Below are 26,481 nucleotides of genomic sequence, written 5' to 3'. Positions count from 1 at the left end.
CTCTGGGATGAATAATCTTGGTTTAAGCTTTCACGGTGTCCGTTGAGTTCTTACTCTAATAATAGAACCTAACATAAGGAAGTTACTTTTAGCTGTGTAGCCTATGTAAAAAAACATTGAACTATTGTATTAACAGCTACTGCAATATATACTGCTCAAACAAATAAAGGGAACACTTAAACAACACATCCTAGATCTGAATGCAAGAAATTATCGTATTAAATACTTTTTTCTTTACATAGTTGAATGTGCTGACAACAAAAACACGCAAAAATAATCAATGGAAATCCAATTTATCAACCCATGGAGGTCTGGATTTGGAGTCACACCCAAAATTAAAGTGGAAAACCACACTACAGGCTGATCCAACTTTGATGTAATGTCCTTAAAATAAGTCAAAATGAGGTTTAGTAGTGTGTGTGGCCTCCACGTGCTTGTATGACCTCCCTACAACGCCTGGGCATGCTCCTGATGAGGTGGCGGGTGATCTCCTGACGGATCTCCTCCCAGACCTGGACTAAAGCATCCGCCAACTCCTGGACAGTCTGTGGTGCAACGTGGCGTTGGTGGATGGAGCGAGACATAATGTCCCAGATGTGCTCAATTGGATTCAGGTCTGGGGAACAGGCGGGCCAGTCCATAGCATCAATGCCTTCCTCTTGCAGGAACTGCTGACACACTCCAGCCACATGAGGTCTAGCGTTGTCTTGCATTAGGAGGAACCCAGGCCCAACCGCACCAGCATATGGTCTCACAAGGGGTCTTAGGATCTCATCTCGGTACTTAATGGCAGTCAGGCTACCTCTGGCGAGCACATGGAGGGCTGTGCGGCCCCCCAAAGAAATGCCACCCCACACCATGACTGACCCACCGCCAAACCGGTCATGCTGGAGGATGTTGCAGGCAGCAGAACATTCTCCACGGCGTCTCCAGACTCTGTCACGTCTGTCACGTGCTCAGTGTGAACCTGCTTTCATCTGTGAAGAGCACAGGGCGCCAGTGGCGAATTTGCCAATCTTGGTGTTCTCTGGCAAATGCCAAACGTCCTGCACGGTGTTGGGCTGTAAGCACAACCCCCACCTGTGGACGTCGGGCCCTCATACCACCCTCATGGAGTCTGTTTCTGACCGTTTGAGCAGACACATGCACATTTGTGGCCTGCTGGAGGTCATTTTGCAGGGCTCTGGCAGTGCTCCTCCTGCTCCTCCTTGCAGAAAGGCGGAGGTAGCGGTCCTGCTGCTGGGTTGTTGCCCTCCTACGGCCTCCTCCACGTCTCCTGATGTACTGGCCTGTCTCCTTGTAGCGCCTCCATGCTCTGGACACTACGCTGACAGACACAGCAAACCTTCTTGCCACAGCTCGCATTGATGTGCCATCCTGGATGAGCTGCACTACCTGAGCCACTTGTGTGGGTTGTAGACTCCGTCTCATGCTACCACTAGAGTGAAAGCACCGCCAGCATTCAAAAGTGACCAAAACATCAGCCAGGAAGCATAGGAACTGAGAAGTGGTCTGTGGTCACCACCTGCAGAACCACTCCTTTATTGCGGGTGTCTTGCTAATTGCCTATAATTTCCACCTGTTGTCTATTCCATTTGCACAACAGCATGTGAAATTTATTGTCAATCAGTGTTGCTTCCTAAGTGGCCAGTTTGATTTCACAGAAGTGTGATTGACTTGGAGTTACATTGTGTTGTTTAAGTGTTCCCTTTATTTTTTTGAGCAGTGTACATTAGTAAATAGGTATAAGTAAGAATACACAGACATACTTGCACTTCTAGGGTACTAATCCTGCACATTACCTCTAGGTTGTCTGTGATTTGGTAGACAACACTGGGGAGTTTTTGCCGTTTGATGAATTCATTGGTAAATTTCAGGTTAATATTACTCAGAGAGAATATATGAAGGTTTGCAAAGCAATTCCACTTCCTATACTAGGACTTATTAAGAACACTTTGTTATATTATGAGGTTGTCCTCTCTTTTCAAAGTTAAAAAATTAATGACTTGAATCTTTTGGATAAAAAAATTCAACAATAAGTGGATACGATTGGCAGTTAATTAAGTAATTTTTGGTGATTGTAATTCAATATATTGCTATGGAAGTGACCAACTCATGCTATGGTCAAAAGTGACTACCTTTAACCTTACTTCTCCAATTATATTATTAGTTAAAGAAACTCATTTTAAAATATTTTCTTCCATCTACCATGTTAATGATTTCTTGCACAAAAGACTCAATTTTGACAAAATTCCTTGTGTTTTTGTTCCTCTGATTCAGAATCTATACAGCATTTTTTTTTTTCATGCCGCCATTCTAGTAAACTATGGATTGAAATTCATGAATGGTTGTGTATATAATCTCCAGAATTACCTATGTTTACTTTTGATGACGTTAAATGGCATTATAAGCTTATCCTTGTAATTCCGAACATAACGATTTTATTAAGATTATTATTCTCTTGGCCAAATATTATATTCACAAATGTAAATGGGGTGGAAAAATTCCTTATTTATATATTTTTTTCATTGAACTGTTACAATTTTATAAATCTCTCAAACTTGTGAAACTCAAAAAGTAGAAAAACTATTAGAAGTCATGTCTCTGAATGTCTGTTAATGTCTCATTGCCTTGTCACATATGAATGATTAATATTTTTTTTGGGGGGGGGGGGTCGCTTGGTGTTCTATTATTTCATATTTTTTCCATTGTATTCACACGAATGTCCCTGTTTTGATGTGTAATATTGTTATTATTGTTCCAATAATAAAAACATTAAAATAATAATCTAGGTTGCGATAGAAAGTCCAACCCTAGATCTCGCGTGATTTCATGTTTGCTGAATCGTCCAATCACTGAGCTCGACTGAGCTACGGTTATCTCCGGGTTCAGAGGGTAACGGTTGGATGAAGATGGCAGCCGGCAAACGGAGGTGTTGGCAGTAAGCGAAATGGCTCACAGAACTAGCTTAGTGTATAGCCATCATTACTAGACTTGAAATGCACAGCTATATGCATTTCTGATAATTATTCTATTTTGTCGAGGAGGAGGGCTGCATAATGGTGCTCGTGTACGAGTTCGTGTGGCGGGTTCTGCATGTCCTTCTCCACATTCATAGAACGCTTATCACGTTGTTCCGAATCCGCCTTCGCAATTGGAATGGGCAGCTATGGTCACGAGCCTTAGCAGCGCTTCTTGTGCCGATAGCTCTCTCGTTTCCCAAACAGAAAAAGCTCGTTCCTGCACCCGGTAAACGCGTTGGTCGTCGGTATCGCTGGGGGGCGGATGGGAAATCTCTGGAGAAGCTGCCTGACCATATCGGCTTGTTGATAGCCGAAGAGGAGCCGAGATACACAGACATTGCCAACCTTGTCGTGTGGTGCATGGCAGTCGGCATATCTTATATCAGTGTGTACGATAATCACGGTAAGATATAATTTGATTATAAAATGTGTTCAGAATTGTTTTATTCATATTTTATTTATAAATACAACACCAGCACTCAGTCACGTGCCAGCTACCTCTGTTTTTGTAATCAGATTCAGCAAGTCGTGAGTTTTTCTGTTTTGGTGCTTAGTTATCTTTGATAACTTATCTACTTTTTTCCTGATAGTGAATGGCTTTATCCGGCCTTCTTCCCTTTCAGAAATCTACAACAACCCACTTCTGCCATATATGCTTACTAATGTATCATTACATAGATGATTTCAGACAGAGGAGCCTCAATAGGCTTTCAAGGTTTGCCCAATGGCCTTTTCACCAAATTCGTTGTTTGAGCCTACAGGGAATTGTTTTAACTGAAAGGTTACACACACACTGTATTTCTATTCCTGTTTCATCACAGCCACTCCTACTGGGTCATAGGCTAGTTGTTGGAAAATGTTGTTGAATCCTTCTTGATGGCTGCCTAAGTGCTGTGGCGTTGTTCCTCAATGTCTGCTGACTTGTCATCAGTCTCTCACAGCCAAATCTGGCATATGACACATTATTCGCCCCTAATGACTAGCTTTACTTGCTATATCATGATGTTAATTTCAGATCTCAGCTCCAGAAGACAGCAAATGTTTATTTTTGTCGTCTTAAAGTTGTTGAGATTGGGTGTATGATATAGGCTATTGGATTGCTCACATATCCCCTTTTGATTCCCAGGTGTGTTCAGGAGGAACAACTCCAGGCTGATGGAGGAGATCCTGAAGCAGCAGCAGGAGCTCCTGGGTCTGGAAGGCTCCAAGCAGCACTCTGTAGAGTTCCTCAACAATGGCACTGACAAACAGGACCATCAAGGTGAGACACCAGGGGCCGTATGTGTCGAGCTTCCCAGATTAGGAGTGCTGGTCTAAAGAGCTGAGCCCTATACTACGTATGTTGTTTAAGGAGTTAGTGAGGTAACTTTGAACTCAGGACAACTGGTACCACGAAAGTAGCTCCCATTTTAGCCAGGTACATTTTTATGGCAACAAATCCTTAAGAATTAACCTGCTCCTGGGCAGGCTAAGGGGCTTTTCTCATTAATGAAAGTTGGAGAGGCAGCGTTAAAGTACATTAACTTTTCAATTCACATTAGCAACGGAACATCATGTGCCGCAAGAGGGTTCGGCTCTTGGCAACGGGCATTTAGCGTAAATATCCCAATGAAATAACCCAGTATAGCCACTAGCCAGCGTGCTTCAACTATGCAAGCGACCTTTCATCTTTAACCATATTACACGTTTGAAAAATGGATCCAAACCACATTGCACTCTTGAATAATGCAACGATTCACAAACGTGCAGACCATAAAGGTTACATTTCTTCGTTTGTAGGCTACACTAATTACATTTTAGTCTCAAGACAAAGCACAGAGTTGCTAACAGCATGTCTTCATCAAGCAACATTAGCCTATCAAAAATGAACAATTAAGCCTACTACCTGTCTCATATGAATATTAAAGTACTGAAGGCGTACCATAGAACATAAGTCAGGCATATTTTTTTTTCATCAATATCATGGAAATCATTTAGCCTACATGTGGTAAAAGCAAATTGCGACTGAAAACGTGGGTATAATATACAGTACCAGTCAAAAGTTTGGACACACCTACTCCTTCCAGGGTTTCTTTATTTTTACTATTTTCTATATTGTAGAATAATAGTGAAGAGATCAACACTTTGAAATAACACATGGGATTACGTAGTAACCAAAAAAGTGTTAAATGAATCAAAATATATTTTAGATTTCAGATTCTTCAAAGTAGCCACCCTTTGCCTTGATGACAGCTTTGCACACTCTTGACATTCTCTCAACCAACTTCGAGGTAGTCACCTGGAATGCATTTCAAGTAACAGGTGTGCCTTGTTAAAAGTTAACCTCTATGGGCTAGGTGGGACGCTAGCGTGCCACCCGTGGTGCACTCCATCAACAGCAGGTGCATTTCAAGAGCGGCAAATTTGAATCCAAATAAATGTCAAAATTCAAATTTTTCAAACATACAACTATTTTACACCCTTTGAAAGATAAACATCTCCTTAATCTAACCACGTTTTACGATTTCAAAAAGGTTTTACGGCGAAAGCATAAATTTAGAGTATGTTAGGACAGTACATTTACAAGAGTTGTGTGTAATGTTTTGTCAATTCAAAGACAGGGTCACCAAAACCATAAAACCAGCTAAAATGATGCACTAACCTTTTACAATCTCCATCAGATGACACTCCTAGGACATTATGTTAGACAATGCATGCATTTTTAGTTCTATCAAGTTCATATTTATATCCAAAAACAGCGTTTTACTATGGCATTGATGTTGAGGAAATCGTTTCCCTCCAATAACCGGCAGTCAAGTCAGCGTCACAAATTAAATAATTAAAATTAGAAAACATTGGTAAAATATTATATTGTCATTTAATTTGTGGAATTTCTTTCCTTAATTACATTTGACATTTTAGTCATTTAGCAGACGCTCTTATCCAGAGCGACTTACAGTAGTGAATGCATACATTTCATTTTTTAATTTAATTAAAAAAAAAAAAAAATTGTACTGGCCCCCCCCCCCCCCCCCCCGTGGGAATCGAACCCACGGCCCTGGCGTTGCACACACCATGCTGGCATTGCAAACACTATGCTCTACCAACTGAGCCACAGGGAAGGCGTTTGAGCCAATCAGTTGTGTTTCACAAAAACATTCTCTTGGATCTGGACATTTTCCACACAACATACATTATGCAAACATAAAGTAAATAGTGTGAAAACTCTTCAAGTTACAATGTTTTCATTATAATGTTGTCATTTAACTTTAAATAACAACAAAAACAACATTCATTTTCATATTCCATCTATTGTCACTACTACAATTTTGGCTGATGAAACATATTGCCCCGAAGTCCGTTTATTGCACGTTACTATTCAGAGGTAGATTCTCCATAGGCCCATCATACATTCCGTTCCTCCATACTGAGAGGACAAAAGGGATTTTGTCTGCTGCCTTAAGATTTACAATGGGCGGGAGGTGTCATAAAAAAAAACACCTCCATACCTCTCGATCTCTCCCCCGCTGGTGGGTGAGATCAAATGCTATTATTAAATTTCCTCTCATGAGGACCGCCACAGGAAAGGAAGACCCAGAGTTACCTCTGCTGTAGAGGATAAGTTAATTTAGAATAACTGCACCTCAGATTGCAGCCCAAATAAATGCTTCACAGAGTTCAAGTAACAGACACATCTCAACTTCAACTGTTCAGAGGAGACTGCATGAAATCAGGCCTTCATGGTCGAATTGCTGCAAAGAAACCACTACCAAAGGACACCAATAAGAAGAAGAGACTTGCTTGGGCAAAGAAACACGAGCAATGGACATTAGACCGGTGGAAATCTGTTCTTTTGTCTGATGAATCCAAATTTGATATTTTGGGTTCCAACCACCGTGTCTTTGTGAGACAAAGAGTAGGTGAACGGATATGTTCGCCTACGAAGAGTAGGTGAACATATCATAGCAAGAACTGGCAAATCAGGTGCAGTCCATGAGTTTACAGTGAGAGGACGTTTCTTTTTTTTGCTGAGTTGATCTACAGAACTAAGACAGATCCTGCTTCTGTTGTTTGAGTGTTTGTTTAATAGCCTACTGATTTGTTAGAACAGCCTCTGGTATTATTTATAATTTATTTAGTGTTTACACTGTTCCAAGTTGTTCAATTATATTTAATAAATATGCTCCTTTTTCTTGATATCCTTATTGTTGTTATTACTATTATTGTTATGATAATCATTATTATAATAAGTAATGTCATTATCATTAGTAGGCTTAGTATAACATCCTTGTATAACCACCATTTTAGTTTTTAAATAAAATAACATAGCAACCCTTGAATAATTAGTGTAAATAGAAAAATAGACCGTTCCATTTTGGAAATTGCATTCACGAGTGAATGCGACTGATTTTAGTCTTTGCTGTAATAAAGACAAAACAAAAAAACATTACAGTACTCTCTGGCATGCTTAGAATTGTAATGTTATTAGCATTGTTCCAAATGGTCAAAAATTATTTTAATCTAACAGCACCTGTTTGGCACACATAGTATGCACGCAGTGCTTGCTCCTTACCTTATTTTTCGTAATCTCCAGTATTTTCCACAAATAGTCAAATTTATTCCATTCTGACTTCCCCTTTCCCTCCTGACCAACCAGTAAACATTCCCCAGTTTTGAGGTTATTTGTCACATCCTCTGCAACCACTTTGCTGTCGCATGTGTTACTGTGTTCTGAGTTTGTTATAATCGATTTATTGATGTGATTATGATATGCTATAGGTCAGACCTTATAGGTTACGTGCATGAGATGCATACATGTGTCACGTAAAGAGAGCAAGGGTTGAGGGAATAGGGAATGTTATTCCTAAACAAATGAGGGATTTTGGGAACAAATTTCAGTCAGAAATGGCTGTAATTATGTTGCAGCTTCAGCATCACGGACAACGCGTTAAATACTGTTGATGTTATGTGGTGGTCGCTGCAGCAGGGAGGAGAGGGAGACAACGGGTGCTAGTAAGGCTGACCCTGACCCCATTTAGTCGACAGGTCGATTGTTTGGTCAACAAAGTATTTTTTGTTGTTGAGCAGTGGCAAATATATTTGTTAACTTCTTAGTGATCCCTTCGCGCGCGACAACACCCAGTGAAATAGCAGCGCGCCAAACTCAAGAACAGAAATATTCATAATAATAATTCAGAAATCATACAAGTGTTATACACTGGTTTAAAGATTAACTTCTTGTTAATCCTGCCACAGTGTCAGATTTCAAAAAGGCTTTACGGCGAAAGCAAACCATGCTATTATCTGAGGACAGCACCCCATCAAACATAAACATGAAAATCATAATTCAACCCGCCAGGCACAACACAAAAGTCAGAAATAACATATAATTCATGCCTTACCTTTTGAAGATCTTCTGTTGGCACACCAATATGTCCCATAAACATCACAAATGGTCCTTTAGTTCGATTAATTCTGTCGTTATATCCCCAAAATGTCCATTTGGCGCGTTTGATTCGGAAAATACACTGGTTCCAACTCGCGCAACATGACTACAAAATATTTAATAAGTTACCTATAAACTTGATCCAGACGTTTCAAACAACTTTCCTAATACAACTTTAGGTATTTTTTTACCTAAATAATCAATCAAATTTAAGACGGGATAAACTGTGTTCAATACAGGATGAAAACAAAGTGGAGCGTGCTTTCAGGTCACGCGCCTCTAACAAACAGTACACTTCACTCGACCCTAGTTCTGAACTGCCTTACTTCTTCATTTCTCAAAGGAAAAACATCAACCAATTTCTAAAGACTGTTGACATCCAGTGGAAGCGATAGGAACTGCAAGCAAGTGCTTTAGAAATCTAGATTCCCATTGAAGAGTGACCTCAAAAACAAATATTCCTGGATGGTTTATCCTCGGGGTTTCGCCTGCCAAATAAGTTCTGTTATACTCACAGACATCATTCAAACATTTTTAGAAACTTCAGAGTGTTTTCTATCCAAATCTAATAATATGCATTTCCTAGCTTCTGGGCCTGAGTAGCAGGCAGTTTACTTTGGGCACACTTTTCATCCGGATGTGAAAATACCGCCCCCTAGCCCAAAGAAGTTTTAAAATATGGCACATAAGACACCTGTCTGAGTGGACTAATGCATTACGGAGGCCCCGGGGGTGGCACACCAGTATCACTAGTAGTACATTTACTGTTAATTCCCATAATTTCTAATCTACAATGTTTGTTTGGTTACGGTAATTTCTGTTAATATATTCAATATATTATTATTACAGTCTTACTGTTATCATTGTAGGAGTGGACATGTTTTTTGCAGAGCACACAACCTAGGCTACACTTGTGAGAAAAAAGCTTTTGGTTTATTTCATTCTGTTTACGAGTTGTCAATGTATTCATTGACCGGAGTGCTCCAAACAAAAGACAGTTTTGAGTAAGGACACGCACCTGATTACGCATATAGAAGTAGGACTAGTCTACCTGGCTTGCCCATTCTGTGATATGATACTATTTCTGATTTGTCTTAACTCACCATCACTGTGTAGCTTCTCAAAGTATTTTTTTCTTCGCCTCAAACGGCAGGTAAACGAAGTCTGTTTTTACATCCGTTGAGAATGAAAATAGTTCCTCAATGTTGCCTATTTGAAGCTCTTTCCCTTCTGATTATCACTCAGCATGAAAGGGGGGAAAAATGTAATGCTCTGATCCAGTGGAAACATCATCAAATAGGCCTACAAGATTACTTCTTATTCCTTGGGCATACATTCCTGGCCAAAAGTTTTGAGAATGACACAAATATTACTTTTCAGTTTGCTGCCTCAGTGTCTTTCAATATTTTTGTCAGATGTTACTATGGAATACTGAAGTATAATTACAAGCATTTCATAAGTGTCAAAGGCTTTTATTGACAATTACATGAAGTTGATGCAAAGAGTCAATATTTGCCGGGTTGACCCTTCTTTTTCAAGACCTCTGCAATCCGCCCTGGCATGCTGTCAATTAACTTCTGGGCCACATCCTGACTGATGGCAGCCCATTCTTGCATAATCAATGCTTGGAGTTTGTCAGAATTTGTGTGTTTTTGTTTGTCCACCCGCCTCTTGAGGATTGACCGCAAGTTCTCAGTGGGATTAAGGTCTGGGGAGTTTCCTTGCCATGGACCCAAAATATCAATGTTTTGTTCCCCGAGCCACTTAGTTATCACTTTTGCCTAATGGCAAGGTGCTCCATCATGCTGGAATAGGCATTGTTCGTCACCAAACTGTTCCTGGATGGTTGGGAGAAGTTGCTCTCGGAGGATGTGTTGGTACCATTCTTTATTCATGGCTGTGTTCTTAGGCAAAATTGTGAGTGAGCCCACTCCCTTGGCTGAGAAGCAACCCTACACATGAATGGTCTCAGGATGCTTTACTGTTGGCATGACACAGGACTGATGGTAGTGCTCACCTTGTCTTCTCCGGACAAGCTTTTTTCCGGATGCCCCAAACAATCGGAAAGGGGATTCATCAGAGAAAATGACTTTACCCCAGTCCTCAGAAGTCCAATCCCTGTACCTTTTGCACAATATTAGTCTGTCCCTGATGTTTTTCCTGGAGAGAAGTGGCTTCTTTGCTGCCCCTCATGACACCAGGCCATCCTCCAAAAGTCTTCGCCTCACTGTGCGTGCAGATGCACTAACACCTACCTGCTGCCATTCCTGAGCAAGCTCTGTACTGGTGGTGCCCCGATCCCGCAGCTGAATCAACTTTAGGAGATGGTCCTGGCGCTTGCTGGACTTTCTTGTGCACCCTGAAACCTTCTTCACAACAATTTAACCTCTCTCCTTGACGTTCTTGATGATCCGATTAAATGGTTGATTTATGCAATCTTACTGGCAGCAATATCCTTGCCTGTGAAGCCCTTTTTGTACAACGCAATGATGACAGCAAGGTAACCATGGATGACAGAGGAAGAACAATGATTCCAAGCACCACCCTCCTTTTGAAGCTTCCAGTCTGTTATATTCGAACTCAATCAGCATGACAGAGTGATCTCCAGCCTTGTCCTCGTCAACACTCACACCTGTGTTAACGAGAGAATCACTGACATGATGTCAGCTGGTCCTATTGTGGCAGGGCTGAAATGCAGTGGAAAAGTTTTGGGGGATTCAGGTCATTTGTATGGCAAAGAGGGACTTTGCAATTCATCTGATCACTCTTCATAACATTCTGGAGTATATGCAAATTGCCATCATACAAACTGAGGTAGCAGACTTTGTGAAAATTAATATTTGTGTCATCCTCAACTTTTGGCCACGACTGTATAGCCTACATCTGTGACAGTCCGTAGCTCACTGGCTGGGAAACTCCGAGGGCCCAGAATATTTTATACAATGTTGCAAGTTTGCTAGCACGAGCTTCCCCTGGACCAAGTTAATACAATAGTTTATGCAGTGTTTCAAGTTCCTTGCAGACAGGCCATGCGTAGCCAATGTGATTTATAGGATATACATTTTTATGTCATGCTGCAATGTTTTTATTTATTGGCTTTATGTAGGCTATTTTTACTTATGCAATGGCAATAGAAGTTACTTTCAGGTTTGTCATTTTCATTTAGATAGTGTTGATTAACCACATGACAGATTTTTAGATAAGAAGACTTTATTATATATGAAATTAAACTGTTCCATGAAAATGTGCATATGAAAATCATAACTGGCACGCAGATAAGTAGAAATGGTACAATAACTTAGCACTCTAAATGCAAAAGGATGCCGACCGCTGGTGTAGCCTTTTACCGGCAACATCAGGAGCGTATTGGCAGAATATGTGAAGGCCTGCAGCAGAGGGAGGAGGAGGGTCGGGAACAGGTTTTTGTTCTTCTGGTTAAGCTATATTGATATCTGGCTCCCTCTTTAGTAATTTGTGTCTTAATTTTTTATCGGGGTGCTTAAAACCTCTTAAGGAAATTAATGTAGGATAATATAGCACATTAGATCTGGTAAAAGATAATACAAACCAAAAAAACGTGTCTTCTATTTTTATTTTCATCTTTGAAATGCAAGATAAAGGCCATACATTGCGTTATGATCCTAGGTGTAGGTGTTTTATTTTCACAAGATGGCAGTAGCGTGTGTGCAAAGTTTCAGACTGATCCAGTGAAGAATTACATCACTACACAATATTTTGTATGAAGTCTGCCAGGAGCTTGCCCAACTGTGCCGAATTGGTCAATTTATACATTTAAGTACATACAGTTGAAGTCGGAAGTTTACATACACCTTAGCCAAATATATTTAAACTAGGTTTGTCACAATTCCTGACATTTAATCCTAGTTAAAATTCCCTGTCTTAGGTCAGTTAGGATCACTACTATTATTGACAATTCACATTCTTAAAATAAAGTGGAGAATGTTTTATTTCTTTCATCACATTCCCAGTGGATCAGAAGTTTACATACACTCAATTAGTATTTGGTAGCATTGGCTTTAAATTGTTTAACTTGGGTCAAACGTTTCAGCTACCCTTCCACAAGCTTCCCACAATAAGTTGGGTGAATTCTGGCCCATTCCTCCTGATAGAGCTGGTGTAACTGAGTCAGGTTTGTAGGCCTCCTTGATCGCGCACACCTTTTCAGTTCTGCCCACAAATGTAAATAGGATTGAGATCAGGGCTTTGTGATGGCCACTCCAGTACCTTGACTTTGTTGTCCTTAAGCCATTTTGCCACAACTTTGGAAGTGTGCTTGGAGTCATTGTCAATTTGGAAGACCCATTTGCAACGAAGCTTTAACTTCCTGACTGATGTCTTGAGATGTTGCTTCAATATATCCACATAATGTTCCTTCCTCATGATGCCATCTACTTTGTGAAGTGCACCAGTCCCTCCTGCAGCAAAGCACCCCCACAACATGATGCTGCCACCCCCGTGCTTCACGGTTGGGATGGTGTTCTTCGGCTTGCAAGCCTCCCCCCTTTTCCTCCAAACATAACGATGGTCATCATGGCCAAACAGTTCTATTTTTGTTTCATCAGACCAGAGGACATTCCTCCAACAAGTAAGATCTTTGTCCCCATGTGCAGTTGCAAACCATAGTCTGGCTTTTTTATGGCAGTTTTGTAGCAGTGGCTTTTTCCTTGCTGAGCGGCCTTTCAGGTTATGTTGATATAGGATATTACTGTGGATGTAGATACTTTTGTACCTGTTTCCTCAAGCATCTTCACAAGGTCCTTTGCTGCTGTTCTGGAATTGATTTGCACTTTTCACACCAAAGTACATTCATCTCTAGGAGACAATGTGTCTCCTTCCTGAGCGGTATGATGGCTGCGTGGTCCCATGGTGTTTATACTTGCGTACTATTGTTTGTACAGATGAACGTGGTACCTTCAGGCGTTTGGAAATTGCTCCCAAGGATGAACCAGACTTGTGGAGGTCTACAATTCTTTTTCTGAGGTCTTGGCTGATTTATTTTGATTTTCCTATGATGTCAAGCAAAGAGGCACTGAGTTTGAAGGTAGCCCTTGAAATACAATCACAGGTACACCTCGACTCAAATGATGTCAATTAGCCTATCAGAAGCTTCTAAAGCCATGCCATTTTTTGTTTTTTCCCAAGCTGTTTAAAGGCACAGTCAACTTAGTGTATGTAAACTTCTGACCCACTGGAATTGTGATACAGGAAATTATAAATGAAATAATCTGTCTGTAAACAATTGTTGGAAAAATTACTTGTCATGCACAAAGTATATGTCCTAACCGACTTGCCAAAACTATAGTTTGTTAACAAGAAATCTGTGGAGTGGTTGAAAAACAAGTTTTAATGATTCCAACCTACGTGTATGTAAACTTCCGACTTCAACTGTAACTATAGAGAACATACAAAACTGCTATGGTAATAACAAATGTCAGTTTACAGACTCCCAGGAATGTCATACATGATGAATCATTAGCTTCCCTACAGAAAATACACTAACTTTCACACATCTAGATGGCTGGGCAGGGTGGGTGTGGAGCCAGTGACCCCAGTTCCTACATTTGAATATACAAATGGATTTTATCATACACAACTACGCTACATTTTATCTCTGGGAACCTCAGGATGACAAATCAGAGCAAGATTACTGAATGTATGTACATTATTTACCTTCAGAGGTGAATGTATTAAACCAGTTGCTGTGACAAGTGTTTTGGTGTTGTGCACTATCCTCAAACAATAGCATAGTATTTGTTTCTGTAGTAGCTACTGTAAATTGGACACTGCAGTTATATTAACAAGACTGTAAGCTTTCGGCCCATATAAGACATGTATATGTCCCGGAAAGTTTGCTGTTGTATACAACGTTTTCTGGTTACATTATCATGTATTGAGCAACAACCATCCCGACAACCGAATACTTGGGAATAGATTTACAAAATTTAAGTAACTTGGAGCTAATTTCCTGTTTTTAGTCTTATGTCCAACCATAAATGTATCATTTTTAAATAAAACCACCCACGGGCCACCAGTTGGGGAACCCTAATCTAGAGAATCTATCGTAGTGTAAAAAGGGTCTACCTCAGGGCTAACTCCATTTATATTGAATGAAGTGTCTGAGCCATGATTTGACCAATGAAATTAGATTCCCTACTTCTCGCAAAGATTGCGTCATCATCCCCTTCATTTGAGGAAGAATACCGATTCAATATTCTATTAGGCTAATCAAATGTTGGTTTTTTTTGTTCATATCGGTGCATCACAAATGTAATGTTTTTGGCCGATACCGATATTTTCCTTGCCAAAAAAAAACGATACCGATATTTATTTAAAACTTTACCGACCTTTTTAAGCATTCTAGTACAGTTAAATAGTTAACACACACGCGACGCAGCGGTCTAAGGCATTGCATCTCAGTGCAAGTGGCATCACTACAGTCCCTGGTTTGAATCCAGGCTGTATCACATCCGGCCGTGATTGGGAGTCCCATAGGGCGGTGCACAGTTGGCCCAGCGTCGTCCGGGGTAGGCCGTCATTGTAAATAAGAATTTGTTCTTAACTGACTTGCCTAGTTAAATAAAGGTTACACACACACCACACTGACCAAAAATGTTTTTTGTTGGCATTTACCCATGTCCACATTGCTAGTAAAACATAATCAAAACCTATTTCTTTCACTTACTTGCTGTGCTGTTTCGTTGTTCATTTGTTAAGCCGTTTCAGTCTCAACCAGGATTTCTATGGAACGCCGTTTCGGTCTTTGCATGTCAAAAAAGATCTGTGTCAAATAACTCTATTTGACCAATCAGGACCTGAATATGACTTCACGTCACATAATAATTTAACACGTTCATAAAATGTTTACGTAGTTGTTACACATAGATTACACTCACTCGTATTTCATATGTCACAACCATTCATTGATATGTGTGCTATGATGCTGGTAAAGTTGTCTCGCACACCTACAGTGCTGGTCATAAAAAAGCTAGCTAGCTCATGGATGCAAACAATGTTCTTTCCCAAAAACATAGCAAAACGACAATCTGTTTCAGTCGCTATAGTTAACTAGCTAACTAAACTCAGCAAAAAAAGAAACGTCCTCTCACTGTCTACTTTATTTTCAGCAAACAAAATCAAAAGTAACAGTCAGTATCTGGTGTGGCCACCGGCTGCATTAAGTACTGCAGTGCATTTCCTCATAGACTGCACCAGAGTTGCCAGTTCTTGCTGTGGAATGTTACCCCACTCTTCCACCAATGCACCTGCAAGTTCCCGGACATTTCTGGGGGGAATGGCCCTAGCCCTCACCTTCCGATCCAACAGGTCCCAGACGTGCTCAATGGGATTGAGATCCGGGCTCTTCGCTGGCCATGGCAGAACACTGACATTCCTGTCTTGCAGAAAATCACGCACAGAACGAGCAGTATGTCTGGTGGCATTGTCATGCTGGAGGGTCATGTCAGGATGAGCCTGCAGGAAGGGTACCACATGAGGAAGGAGGATGTCTTCCCTGTAACGCACAGCGTTGAGATTGCCTGCAATGACAACAAGCTCAGTCCGATGATGCTGTGACACACTGCCCCAGACCATGACGGACCCTCCATTTCCAAATCTATCCCGCTCTAGAGTACAGGCCTTGGTGTATCGCTAATTCCTTCAACGATAAACGCGAATCTGACCATCACCCCTGGTGAGACAAATCCGCGACCTGTCAGTGAAGAGCACTTTTTGCCAGTCCTGTCTGGTCCAACGACGGTGGGTTTGTGCCCATAGGCGACGTTGTTGCCGGTGATGTCTGGTGAGGGCCTGCCTTACAACAGGCCTACAAGCCCTCAGTCCAGCCTCTCTCAGCCTATTGCGGACAGTCTGAGCACTGATGGAGGGATTGTGCGTTCCTGGTGTAACTCGGGCAGTTGTTGTTGCCATCCTGTACCTGTTCTGCAGGTGTGATGTTCGGATGTACCAATCCTGTGCAGGTGCTGTTACACGTGGTCTGCCACTGCGAGGACGATCAGCTGTCCGTCCTGTCTCCCTGAGCGCTGTCTTAGGCGTCTCACAGTACGGACATTGCAATTTATTGCCCTGGCCACATCTGCAGTCCTCATGCCTCCTTGCAGCATGCCTAAGGCACATTCACGCAGATGAGCAGGGACCCTGGGCATCTTTCTTTTGGTGTTTTTCAGAGTCAGTAGAAAGGCTTCTTTCGTTTTCATAACTGTGACCTTAATTGCCTGTAAGCAGTTAGTGTCTTAACGACTGTTACACAGGTGCATGTTCATTTAATTGTTTATGGTTCATTGAACAAGCATGGGAAGCAGTGTTTAAATCTTTTACAATGAAGATCTGTGAAGTTATTTGGATTTTTACAAATTATCTTTGAAAGACAGGGTCCTGAAAAAGGGACGTTTATATAGCTAGGTGTCATCTAAAATAACCCTAATTCATAAGACAGTTCTTAGTTGATTAATGGTGCTCTGACCCATCTATGTGAAGCTGGCCATAATAAGGATTAGCCACAATAGTTGACTTTGCGGTTAGCCTTCAAAATAAAAGTATGCCATTGACAGTGATGCAAATGCATACGAATAGTAGAATTATGCCATAATTGAATAGATCATGCTAATCAAGGTTGCAATGTTACATAAAATCAACAAAATACAGTAATTTGTTAATTTGAAAGAAATCTGAAATTATACTTTAGAATTGCATTGGGGACATACTTATTTCACTGCACAGCCTTAACTATGGATTGTGGATCAATGACATGGGTTGGATCAGTCTACTCAGTGACACCTGCAGAACATTAGCATCGTAGCTCTTTTTGCGGGACTCTAAAACAACTGTGAATTGAGCCACATTTATTGCCAACCTATATGTATTGAACACTATTCCCGAGGAAAAACAATACTGTGTGGATGTTTTGGAGTCTGATAACACTGAGGAGGACGTTGGGAAAAAATATCCGATTTACCCGATTTCATTGATCACCAATATGAATGTCAATACACACAATAGGCTGACTGGGGAGATGATTTCACACAGTCACAGTCCCGCGATAAGAGCTACAACGCTAATATTTGCGTAAACTCTTCACAGTTGTGTTCTGTGGGTGTCACCGAGTAGACTGATACCCCATTTCATTGCTTCACATTCCACCCTTGTTTAACATTATCTAGTCTAAATATGTCAGGATTCCACCAATTGTAACCTTCTGCATCACTTTCAAAAAGGTACTTTTATTTTGATGTCAAACCGCAAATTCCACTATTGTGCCTAATCCGTATTGTTGCTAGCTTCACAACACAACTCGGTCAGGTCCAGCCTCACTAGCCAGATGAAGCTAGCTGGCTGCTTATAACGTTAGCTTAACAGGGTTAAGTAGCTGCCTAGCTATTTATTTTCATGAACTGAAGTTCAATTTCAATAGTTGAACAACAAGTGGTTACCTAGCTAATACTTACTCACAAGGATTCCTAAATCATTGCTAAGAATAGTGAAAATGACTGCAGTTTCTACTGGTCATTGTTTTCAGTCTGTTTGTATTGGTGCTAGCTAGCTACCTACCAAGCTAAAGCTAAAATAATGCTTTATTATTATTCAGAACCCACAACATTCTATAATTAAAACTGTTATATGACGTGACAAGTTAAAAGCTTATTTAACGCGTCAAATAGTGTTATTTGCCGTAATTCTTTTGACACACAAAAACCCAAACGGCGTTCCATAGTATGTCGCGAAGCGAATAGCAGTGACGCTATTACTGTGTAACTCCGGTAGGGCAACATCTGAACAATAGCGCATTTCGTAACGTTAGTGTGTACCGGTCGCAAAAGCCAACATCACCCACGACAGAGAACGGTTGATTGTCAAGGGAAATTCATTCCATTATCTTGGCTTTAATGGATTTCGCTTTTGAGTTGTCTCGCTGAAATGTTCTTACTCTTTTAAATGAGTGCTCGACTTGTTGACTGTTCGGACCACACAGCAGACATTGTGGGCTAGGTTAGGAATGCTGAGTTGCAGGTGTAGCGCAACATTTATGTGGCTTAATTACGTCATGTACCTATGTTATATAGGAATGCACGTCAGCTTTGAAATAGTTTTTTCACATCGCCGTTAAACTAGACATTGGGTCGATACCGATGTTGGCATTTTTAGCTAATATCGTCCGATTCCGATATGTTCACTGGTCTTTATATCGTGCATCCCTAGTTTATATAGTCATTTTAAAATGCCTATCACATTACACATTTAGTAATGACAAAATGCATTTGAAACGTCACGCGCACCAAAATTTGTGTATGACTTTATTTTGGATAAAGTTATTTTATCGACCGGAGTGGTGGAGAAAAGGCGCTTGTGCATGATAAGCACACGAAAGACTGCATTAATGATACGTAATAAATTAAGGACATCACTTCATCAAGCCTATTTAACACCATAGCCTGAAAAACTGGAAAGGCTACCACAGAGAAGCATTCAGAACTCTGTCATGTGTAGGCTATTTGGTTGTAAATAACCATTATGAATAAATAATCAATTCAATTCTATTGGATACAACTACACAAACACTTTGGGTCGATTTTAGATCGCAATGCATCATTGGGAGTGCAATTTTCACAGTTCATCATTTATTGAATGAAGTTTGAATCTGATTATAAATATTATAGTTTATTATTCTTTTTTTAGATGGATTCCAGTTCCACCAAGAATTTGTTTATATTTTCTGTGGCATTTGTTTATTTACTATGGTGTTTGTTTATTAAAGGCCATGTGGACTGCAGCCAGCCTGTATGGGCTAATTTAAGATGCATTGTGTGGTTTTACTCTCCATCTGCTTTTGGCACTACACCTTTATCCCCTGAGCAAGTCAATCTGTTATGACATTGATAAGAGAATTATCTAATAAAGGTAAATGAATCAATAAACCATGATGAATTATTAGTCATACAGCAGGTTTAATGAATAATCAATGTAATGATCAATGTAGGGATCGATTAGTCTGATTAGTTCCGGAAAGTCCAGGAACCACTGGAGAGGGAAAGAAATGTGTGTATGCAATTAGTATAGAGATCTAGAGAAGCAGATGGTCAAGGGAGTAAAACCTCAGAGTTCCTAACCTTGAAGGAAAGGAACAGGCTGAGCCAGAAGGTGATAAACAGTGTGAGAAGTTTATGGGGGTTGCAGGTCACCAACAGATTGTGTGTAAATGCATGTGCGTAAGTAAGCAAGAACTATATAATGACTGTTTTGTTATCCTGACGCAGAACGTTCTCTGAATAAAGCTACAGAAACCTTTTGCAGAAAGCTGAGTCCTTGCCTAATTATTTTAACCCATTGTCTTACAAACCTTGGGCATTAGTCAAGGCGAATTGATTATTGATTATTATCATCAAGATATTAAATTCTTAGAACAGACATACAGTCAGAATTAGACCATATGGAGTTGTGCAGGAACACAACACAGAAGAGTTCTCTTCACCAAAGGAAATTGGGCGTCAGGTAGCCTAGCAAATCGAAAAGTTCTCAGCCAACTATCTGAAAAATCTGTCGGATGTGCCCTTGAGCAAGACACTTAACCCTATGGATAAGAGTGTATGCTAAAATGTAAAAAAATGAATTCCTGTTCAAATACCTTATAATTCACATAAATAACTTATGAATTCTATGATCCTGTTCTTCATTGTTTTGTAATCCAACAATCACCTGCTTTATGAATGCAATATTCAAGCGTAACAGCAGGATTGTGAAGCAGGATTTCCGAGTTACCACCCACTGACCTTTAGTCAGACACCCGACACGTTTACCATTGATTGGTATTATTACTGTGTGTGTTTGTGCCTGAGTAGCGGTATTTGTGTTTGTGGGGCTTATTATGACCGTATTCCTGTGTGTGTCCCCACAGTGCTGTCGTGTCAGTCAGTGGTGAAGGTGCTCTCTCCAGACGATGGGAAGCTGAGGATCGTCCAGGCAGCACAGCAGCTGTGTAGAGCTGTGGAACAGATGGAGAAGACATCCAAAGACATCAACGTCACTGTACTTGACTCTCTACTCAGAGGTGAGGAGGAGGTCCCTCCCCCATGACCAGGAGGAGGACAGGACATTGGTTCTCGCTGTTGTCCTTAGTGCTGTTATTTATTGGCAGTGGACAATACCTTTTTATTTCATTGTTTTATCTTATCAGGTTAAACCCCACAGACATTCTATTGATCATAGACTGTACATCTGTGCCATACTATTACAAGCTGGAGTGAAGCTTAGCTCACCAGCTCCCCTTTGGCATGATGTTCAGAGTAGCAATTTCACTCTATTTGAAGCTCCGCAAGGATGGAGGAAAGGGATTGAGTAAAGGTCAAGGAGCCCCCTGTTAGACTAGCCTTCCACAGTGTTTGATCAAAAGATGAAGGAAACATGAAGCACTGGGAGTCTGTGCCAGAGAGAGTGCTTCTCTCAGTGGGTTATTTTCCCTGAGCCGTCTGCCCACCACAGCTCTGCCCGTCGTTAGTCCCTGGCTAAGACTGATCACCCTCACCCGCTGTAAATCACATCACGAGTGCTTTAGTGGAACACATCCGTGTGATCTCGCTCAGTAGAAGGTGATGGGATGAGACTCAAGGCAGGAATATGAAGAAACTCATGAGAAAGATGGTCTCCAGATAGAATATAAACTACAGAAGATAGCAGAGTTCACTTCAGTGCAGTTAAGTCCAGTGTAGTGTACCGTGAGGTTATGGTGTGTTTACCTCAGGACCAGTAAGTGCAGCTGCTCTTCAGTACAATCAGATGTCAGAGACCCTCTCGCTGTCGGGATCCAGGGGGGCCCAGCGAAAGGGACTCTAATCATCTCACTATCTAAGGGGCTTGGCAAGCTGCTGCTGCTCTTCTCTAAGGCTGTGTTTACACAGGCAGCCCAGTTCTGATTATTTTGCCAAACTATTGGCAGAAGATCTGATTGATCAAAAGACCAATTAGTAGCAAAAAGATCAGAATTGTGATGCCTGTGTACATTCAAGAAGAAATTGAACTGTCATTTCAGATAACTAGGTTCTCTCAATCTTTTCAACAGTCCTTATGCTTTAGCCACCTCCTAAATATGTCAAAAAATATTTTCCTGATATGTTTCTTATATCTCTCAGATAAAGGACAGACACTTCAAAACAAAATATCTGTTTTTCCATGTATGAATCTATTCAATGCATTTCTATGGACTAATATCAGTAAGGCCCAATTCATGGTTTGATCTAATGTTTTGTGTCCATATATTTTTTTACCCATCTACACACAATACCCCATAATGACAAAGTGAAAACATGTTTGCAAATGTATGTTTCTTTTTTTATACAGAAATATGGTCTCATTTACATAAGTATTCACACCCCTGAGTCAATACTTTGTAGAAGTACCTTTGACAGCTGTGAGTCTTTCTGGGTATGTGCTCAAGAGCTTTCCACACCTGGATTGTATAATATTTGCCCATTTTATTGTTTTCTAAATTCTTCTAGCTCTGTCAAATTGGTCGTTGATCATTGCTAGACAACCATTTTCAAGTCAAAACTGTAAGCCAGCCACTCAGGAACATTTACTGTCTTCTTGGTAAGCAACTCCAGTGTAGATTTGGACTTGTTTTTGTTATGCTGAAAGGCGATTCATCTCCCAGTGTCTGGTGGAAATTGTTTTATTCCTTAACTTTTTTAGGCTTGACAAAGGGGTTGAATACTTATTGACTCAAGACATTTCAGCTTTTCATTTTTAATTAGTTTGTACACATTTTGAAAAACAGAATTCCACTATGATATTATGTGTTATTGTGTTTAGGCCAGTGACCAAAAAATCTCTTATTTTTTTGTATTCATCCCGTAACACAACAAAATGTGGAAAAAGTCAAGTGGTTTGAATACTTTCTGAAAGCACTGTATACTTCCATTCATCAATTCTTGTGAGGCTTGGAGGCGTCCTAGAGCAAAACAATCGACATGCTCTTGAGAGGCCAAACCGTTAGGACGTTTCAGACAGAAGTTGGCAGATCTGTGGTACCGACTTCAGATGAGTCCCGTGCCGCTTGTGGGGGTCTTAGAGCAAAACAACTGACATGTTCATCGTGAGTCATCTTTCCATAGAGTGGTCATATTAGCTTGTAGGCCAAACCGTTCGAACGGTACAGATGTTTTCGGGAGAAGACAAACACTGCTGTAGCTCGCAGATGCGGAAGTCCGCCATGTAGAGAAATCGTATGTCTAGCTTCAACAGGCAGATTGTGATGGGGGTTTTGTTTATTATGCTTATTTGATTTCCGCGGGACCACAAAAAATGACTCAAGGGTTGAATGTTCCGCAGAGGGCACTTTTATGAGATTTCCATTGATTGTGTTTTTCATTGACGTCTGTCCATGCTATCTCGGTTTGTGCAGAGTCGAAGACTACACCAGATCCAGACCTGGTTCTGAAGTTCGGCCCAGTAGAAAGCACCCTGGGGTTCCTGCCCTGGCACATCAGACTGACAGAGTTCATGTGAGTATTGCGTGTGTGCGTGTGTTAAATGAGGCTGCCTTACTCATGTGCAGAAGACGTTCTGGGATAGCCGCTGCTCTGTAGAGCTGGACAGGAATGACAGAGGTTCCTCTCTTCATCCTGTCCCATTATAACCACTCGCTGTGTGTGTGGGAGACAGAGGAAGTGTGTGTGTGCTTATGCTTTACATCCTGGGTAGAATGGATATGGGCCTGTTGTGTTCATCTGTGCAGAATAACTGGTAAACCGGTCTCTGCTGCCTCACTTACCTCCCGGCTTGAACGATTGGCAAGACTTTTAAAAATGCCTCTGTGCAACCCTGTATAAGTAGTAGGGCTATTTTTAAAAGGATCACGCAAATACTGAGTTAATGTTGCAGTTCAGCCTACATAAGATGTGTAATTAGACTTTACCAGATGATGATGCATCACTAACAATGCTATTTTTAGACGTGTCATTGTTTGGGAGTCATGAAGTTCAGTCAGAATGGCCCACATTATTGAACGTTATCAGTGTTTACAAAGCAACATTTTATTTGACAGACTGTATTTGTCAGGACTTTTTGGACTTTTACCTTCACCAAACACTAGATGGCGGTATAGTACTGTAACTGCTTTGCCGGTAGCTCAAGCAGCAGCTTTTGGTAATCACAGGAGATTTTTTTTATGACAGCCGTCGTAAAGTACATCATTGTATTTACTGTGAGCCTTTACTAATGTAACATGACATTTCTGTTGATCCCTTATTGCTTGGTATCTATTTTAACAACATTATTTAGCATTATTATATGTTAAAATGGCGCCGGAAGAAATGGCAGCAGTTTTACGGGTGCCCAACCAGTTGTGCTTCACCTAATACCTTTTTTGCACTATTGGTTAGAGCCTGTAAGCATTTCACTGTAAGGTCTACACCTGTTGTATTCGGCGCACGTGACAAATAAACCTTGATTTGAGATAAACTGCTGCCATCTGAAGTAGGCTAGAGGTGTCTCTCTTGTGTATATATATCTGACATCCTCCCTCTCTCCTGCAGCTCCTTACCCTCCCATGTGGATGTCTCCTATGAGGACTTATTCAGCGCCCTTCAGCACTACGCCTCCTGTGAGCAGCGGCTGGGGAAGTGAGTGATTGGCCAGGCCCCCTTCAGAGGAAGGGGAACGACAGGGGTGGGGTAGGAGCTGCCCTCGCCCCTCCTCCCGGCTCTCTGTTTACAGTGCAGGCGCTAGAGAACAAGCAGACAGCGTACCGCCACATCGAATCGCATCTCCACCACCACTCACTCACTGTATTTCTGCTCATCTTGAACGCGCAAGGCTCGCCAGGCCACCTCTGTGAGGCATGCTGGGTAGTACTGGCCCTGCCAAGGTAGCGTCACGACACTGAACGTCTACCCCTGTGTCAGTCGGATTAACGAGGAACCAACATCACCTGAAGGACATGGTTAGCAGTATGGTATAAATCTAGTTTAGCTTCGCTTCTCTCTCTCTCTCTCTCTCTCTCTCTCTCTCTCTCTCTCTGTATGTTCTAGATCCTGCACCTGCTGTGCCCCTGAGGTATGGCTGAGGATGACGCTCTGCTGCTCTGAAAGGGTGCGATGTGTTGAGAGGGATGTGTGAGGCAAAATGTTTAGTGCTGAACAACATTTCTCCACTTCGCTCATCAGGAGGTCTCTATCTTTGCCTACGTGGAGGACCTCCTCGGGGGAAAATGTAGCGCTTGATCAATGTGATACGAGAGGCTTTGGAACGAGAGCTCTGTAATCCCTGACTATACTCTGCACATGATGTGAAGGATGACTGACTACATGGTTGTACTTTTAAATCTTTATTCCAAGTTACTATTGGTGGACTGCGTCTGCTTGTGTACGTGTGTGAAACTCAGCCAGCAAGTCACACTTAACCTACACTAAATCCAATCTTTGCAATCCAGTGGGAAGAAAGAGAAAGCAGTTGTCTGTATACAATGTCCCCCATGACCATCACTACTCTTTCTATTGCTCCGTCCATAACGCGAAGATGATTTGCATATTGAACGGCCCCTTAAGAATCCTCAGTGCTGCCTTCGGTTGTTCATCAATGTGAAGATTGACTAACTCTTGTATTAAAGTGTTGTTGGTCTGCTATTTCCTTATCTCATGAACTCTTTTAAAACCCAGATTCAGTGTTTTCTTTCTCTCTGGTTAGATGGCATACAGTAGTATTTTCACCGTCATGGTAACTTTTAATACCAATGGGACTAAAACTCCCAATCCTTCACTAGCTAAGGTGCCAGTGGTTGGGTTGTCATTGGAAGGTTTGGTGGGTTGTTCCACATGGAGCCTGTCGGTTTAAATGATCAATAAATGTTACTGAAACCCCCATATATACAGTACCTGCTTTGTTTGGATTGGATTTATTTTTAAGACAGACTGACAATGTGTCTTGTGAATAATCTTCCTTTGAGATAAATGGAACGGATGTAAATGGTTGATTTTATAGTTGTGTTGTATGACCTCATTTTCTGCATGTCCCCTCACATGTAATGTGTTTGGTGAACAAGTGTTGTATCCCTAGTACTGTACGCACCAAGAGGTGTCAAGGGCCTGGTGGCTTTTAAACCTCAAATGATCAACTATTGAACAATAGAAAGAGTCAAGCTGTAGTCACCTTGGATTTGTTATCTGAAAGCTGTGTGACTCGGGAGAGGGACTCCGATGCAGGTTTCTAGTCCTTCTCAATTCATATGCAGCAATCATCCAAATGCATGAAAGACTACACCAGCATTCAAAGGAAAAGCAACTTGAAACCCTTCATAACTGTCTGAGGTGTGCAGGAGAGCTGCATCTCCCTGGATGCTGTGTTTTTAGATCAGGCACAATGGCCTACGCAGCTGAGCGCAGCTCCAACCACTACTGCTACTCCACTCCCTTTCCGATGCAGCGCTTTACACATCTAAACATCCCCTTCGAATTGAACATGGTTGTGTTTTAGAGGGTTTGCGATGTCAGCTGTTTCTACATGATGTGTTCTATGCATTGCAAAATGTACTCAACCGTACTGCAAAAGGACATGGGAAGGTCCCTGTTACCTACTGTCATCTGCATAGCTGTACTCTGTCACATACTTGCAGGTGCAGCAAAATTTGTGTGTTTTTTGCTACAGCAGTGCATTAATAATACCTAGCAATAGAAACAATACACACAATTCAAAAATGTAATTAAATATCAGAACGAGCAATGTCAGAGTCCAGAATACATATATACTGAGTGTACAAGACATTATGAATACCTTCCTAATATTGAGTTGCACCCACTTTTTCCCCTCAGAACAGCCTCAAGTCATTGGGGCATGGAGTGTTCCATAAGAGTTGCTGGCCCATGTTGACTCCAATGCTTTCCGCAGTGTCAAGTTGGTTGGATGTCCTTTGGGTGGTGGACCATTCTTGATACAAAAGGGAAAATGTTGTGACAAACCCAGCAGCGTTGCAGTTCTTGACACATCTCAAACTGGTGCGCCTGGCATACCTCA

General features: G+C 41.2%; 1 protein-coding gene across 1 annotated transcript; it reads left to right on the top strand.

Annotated features, from left to right (window-relative positions):
- Positions 1-2,888: 2,888 nt before the first annotated feature.
- Positions 2,889-25,345, top strand: nus1 (NUS1 dehydrodolichyl diphosphate synthase subunit). Its single transcript, XM_014205139.3, has 5 exons — positions 2,889-3,426; positions 4,150-4,284; positions 20,375-20,527; positions 22,877-22,976; positions 24,009-25,345. The coding sequence occupies exons 1-5, from the start codon at positions 3,060-3,062 to the stop codon at positions 24,097-24,099; spliced, it is 846 nt and encodes a 281-aa protein (XP_014060614.1). The 5' UTR covers positions 2,889-3,059; the 3' UTR covers positions 24,100-25,345.
- The last annotated feature ends 1,136 nt before the right edge of the window (positions 25,346-26,481 follow it).

Source organism: Salmo salar, chromosome 06, assembly GCF_965601325.2.
Source record: "Salmo salar chromosome 06, fSalSal1, whole genome shotgun sequence".
Classification (NCBI taxonomy): Eukaryota; Metazoa; Chordata; class Actinopteri; order Salmoniformes; family Salmonidae; genus Salmo; species Salmo salar.
The sequence above is the reverse complement of the archived record's forward strand: the minus strand, read 5'-3'. Positions and strand labels throughout refer to the sequence as shown.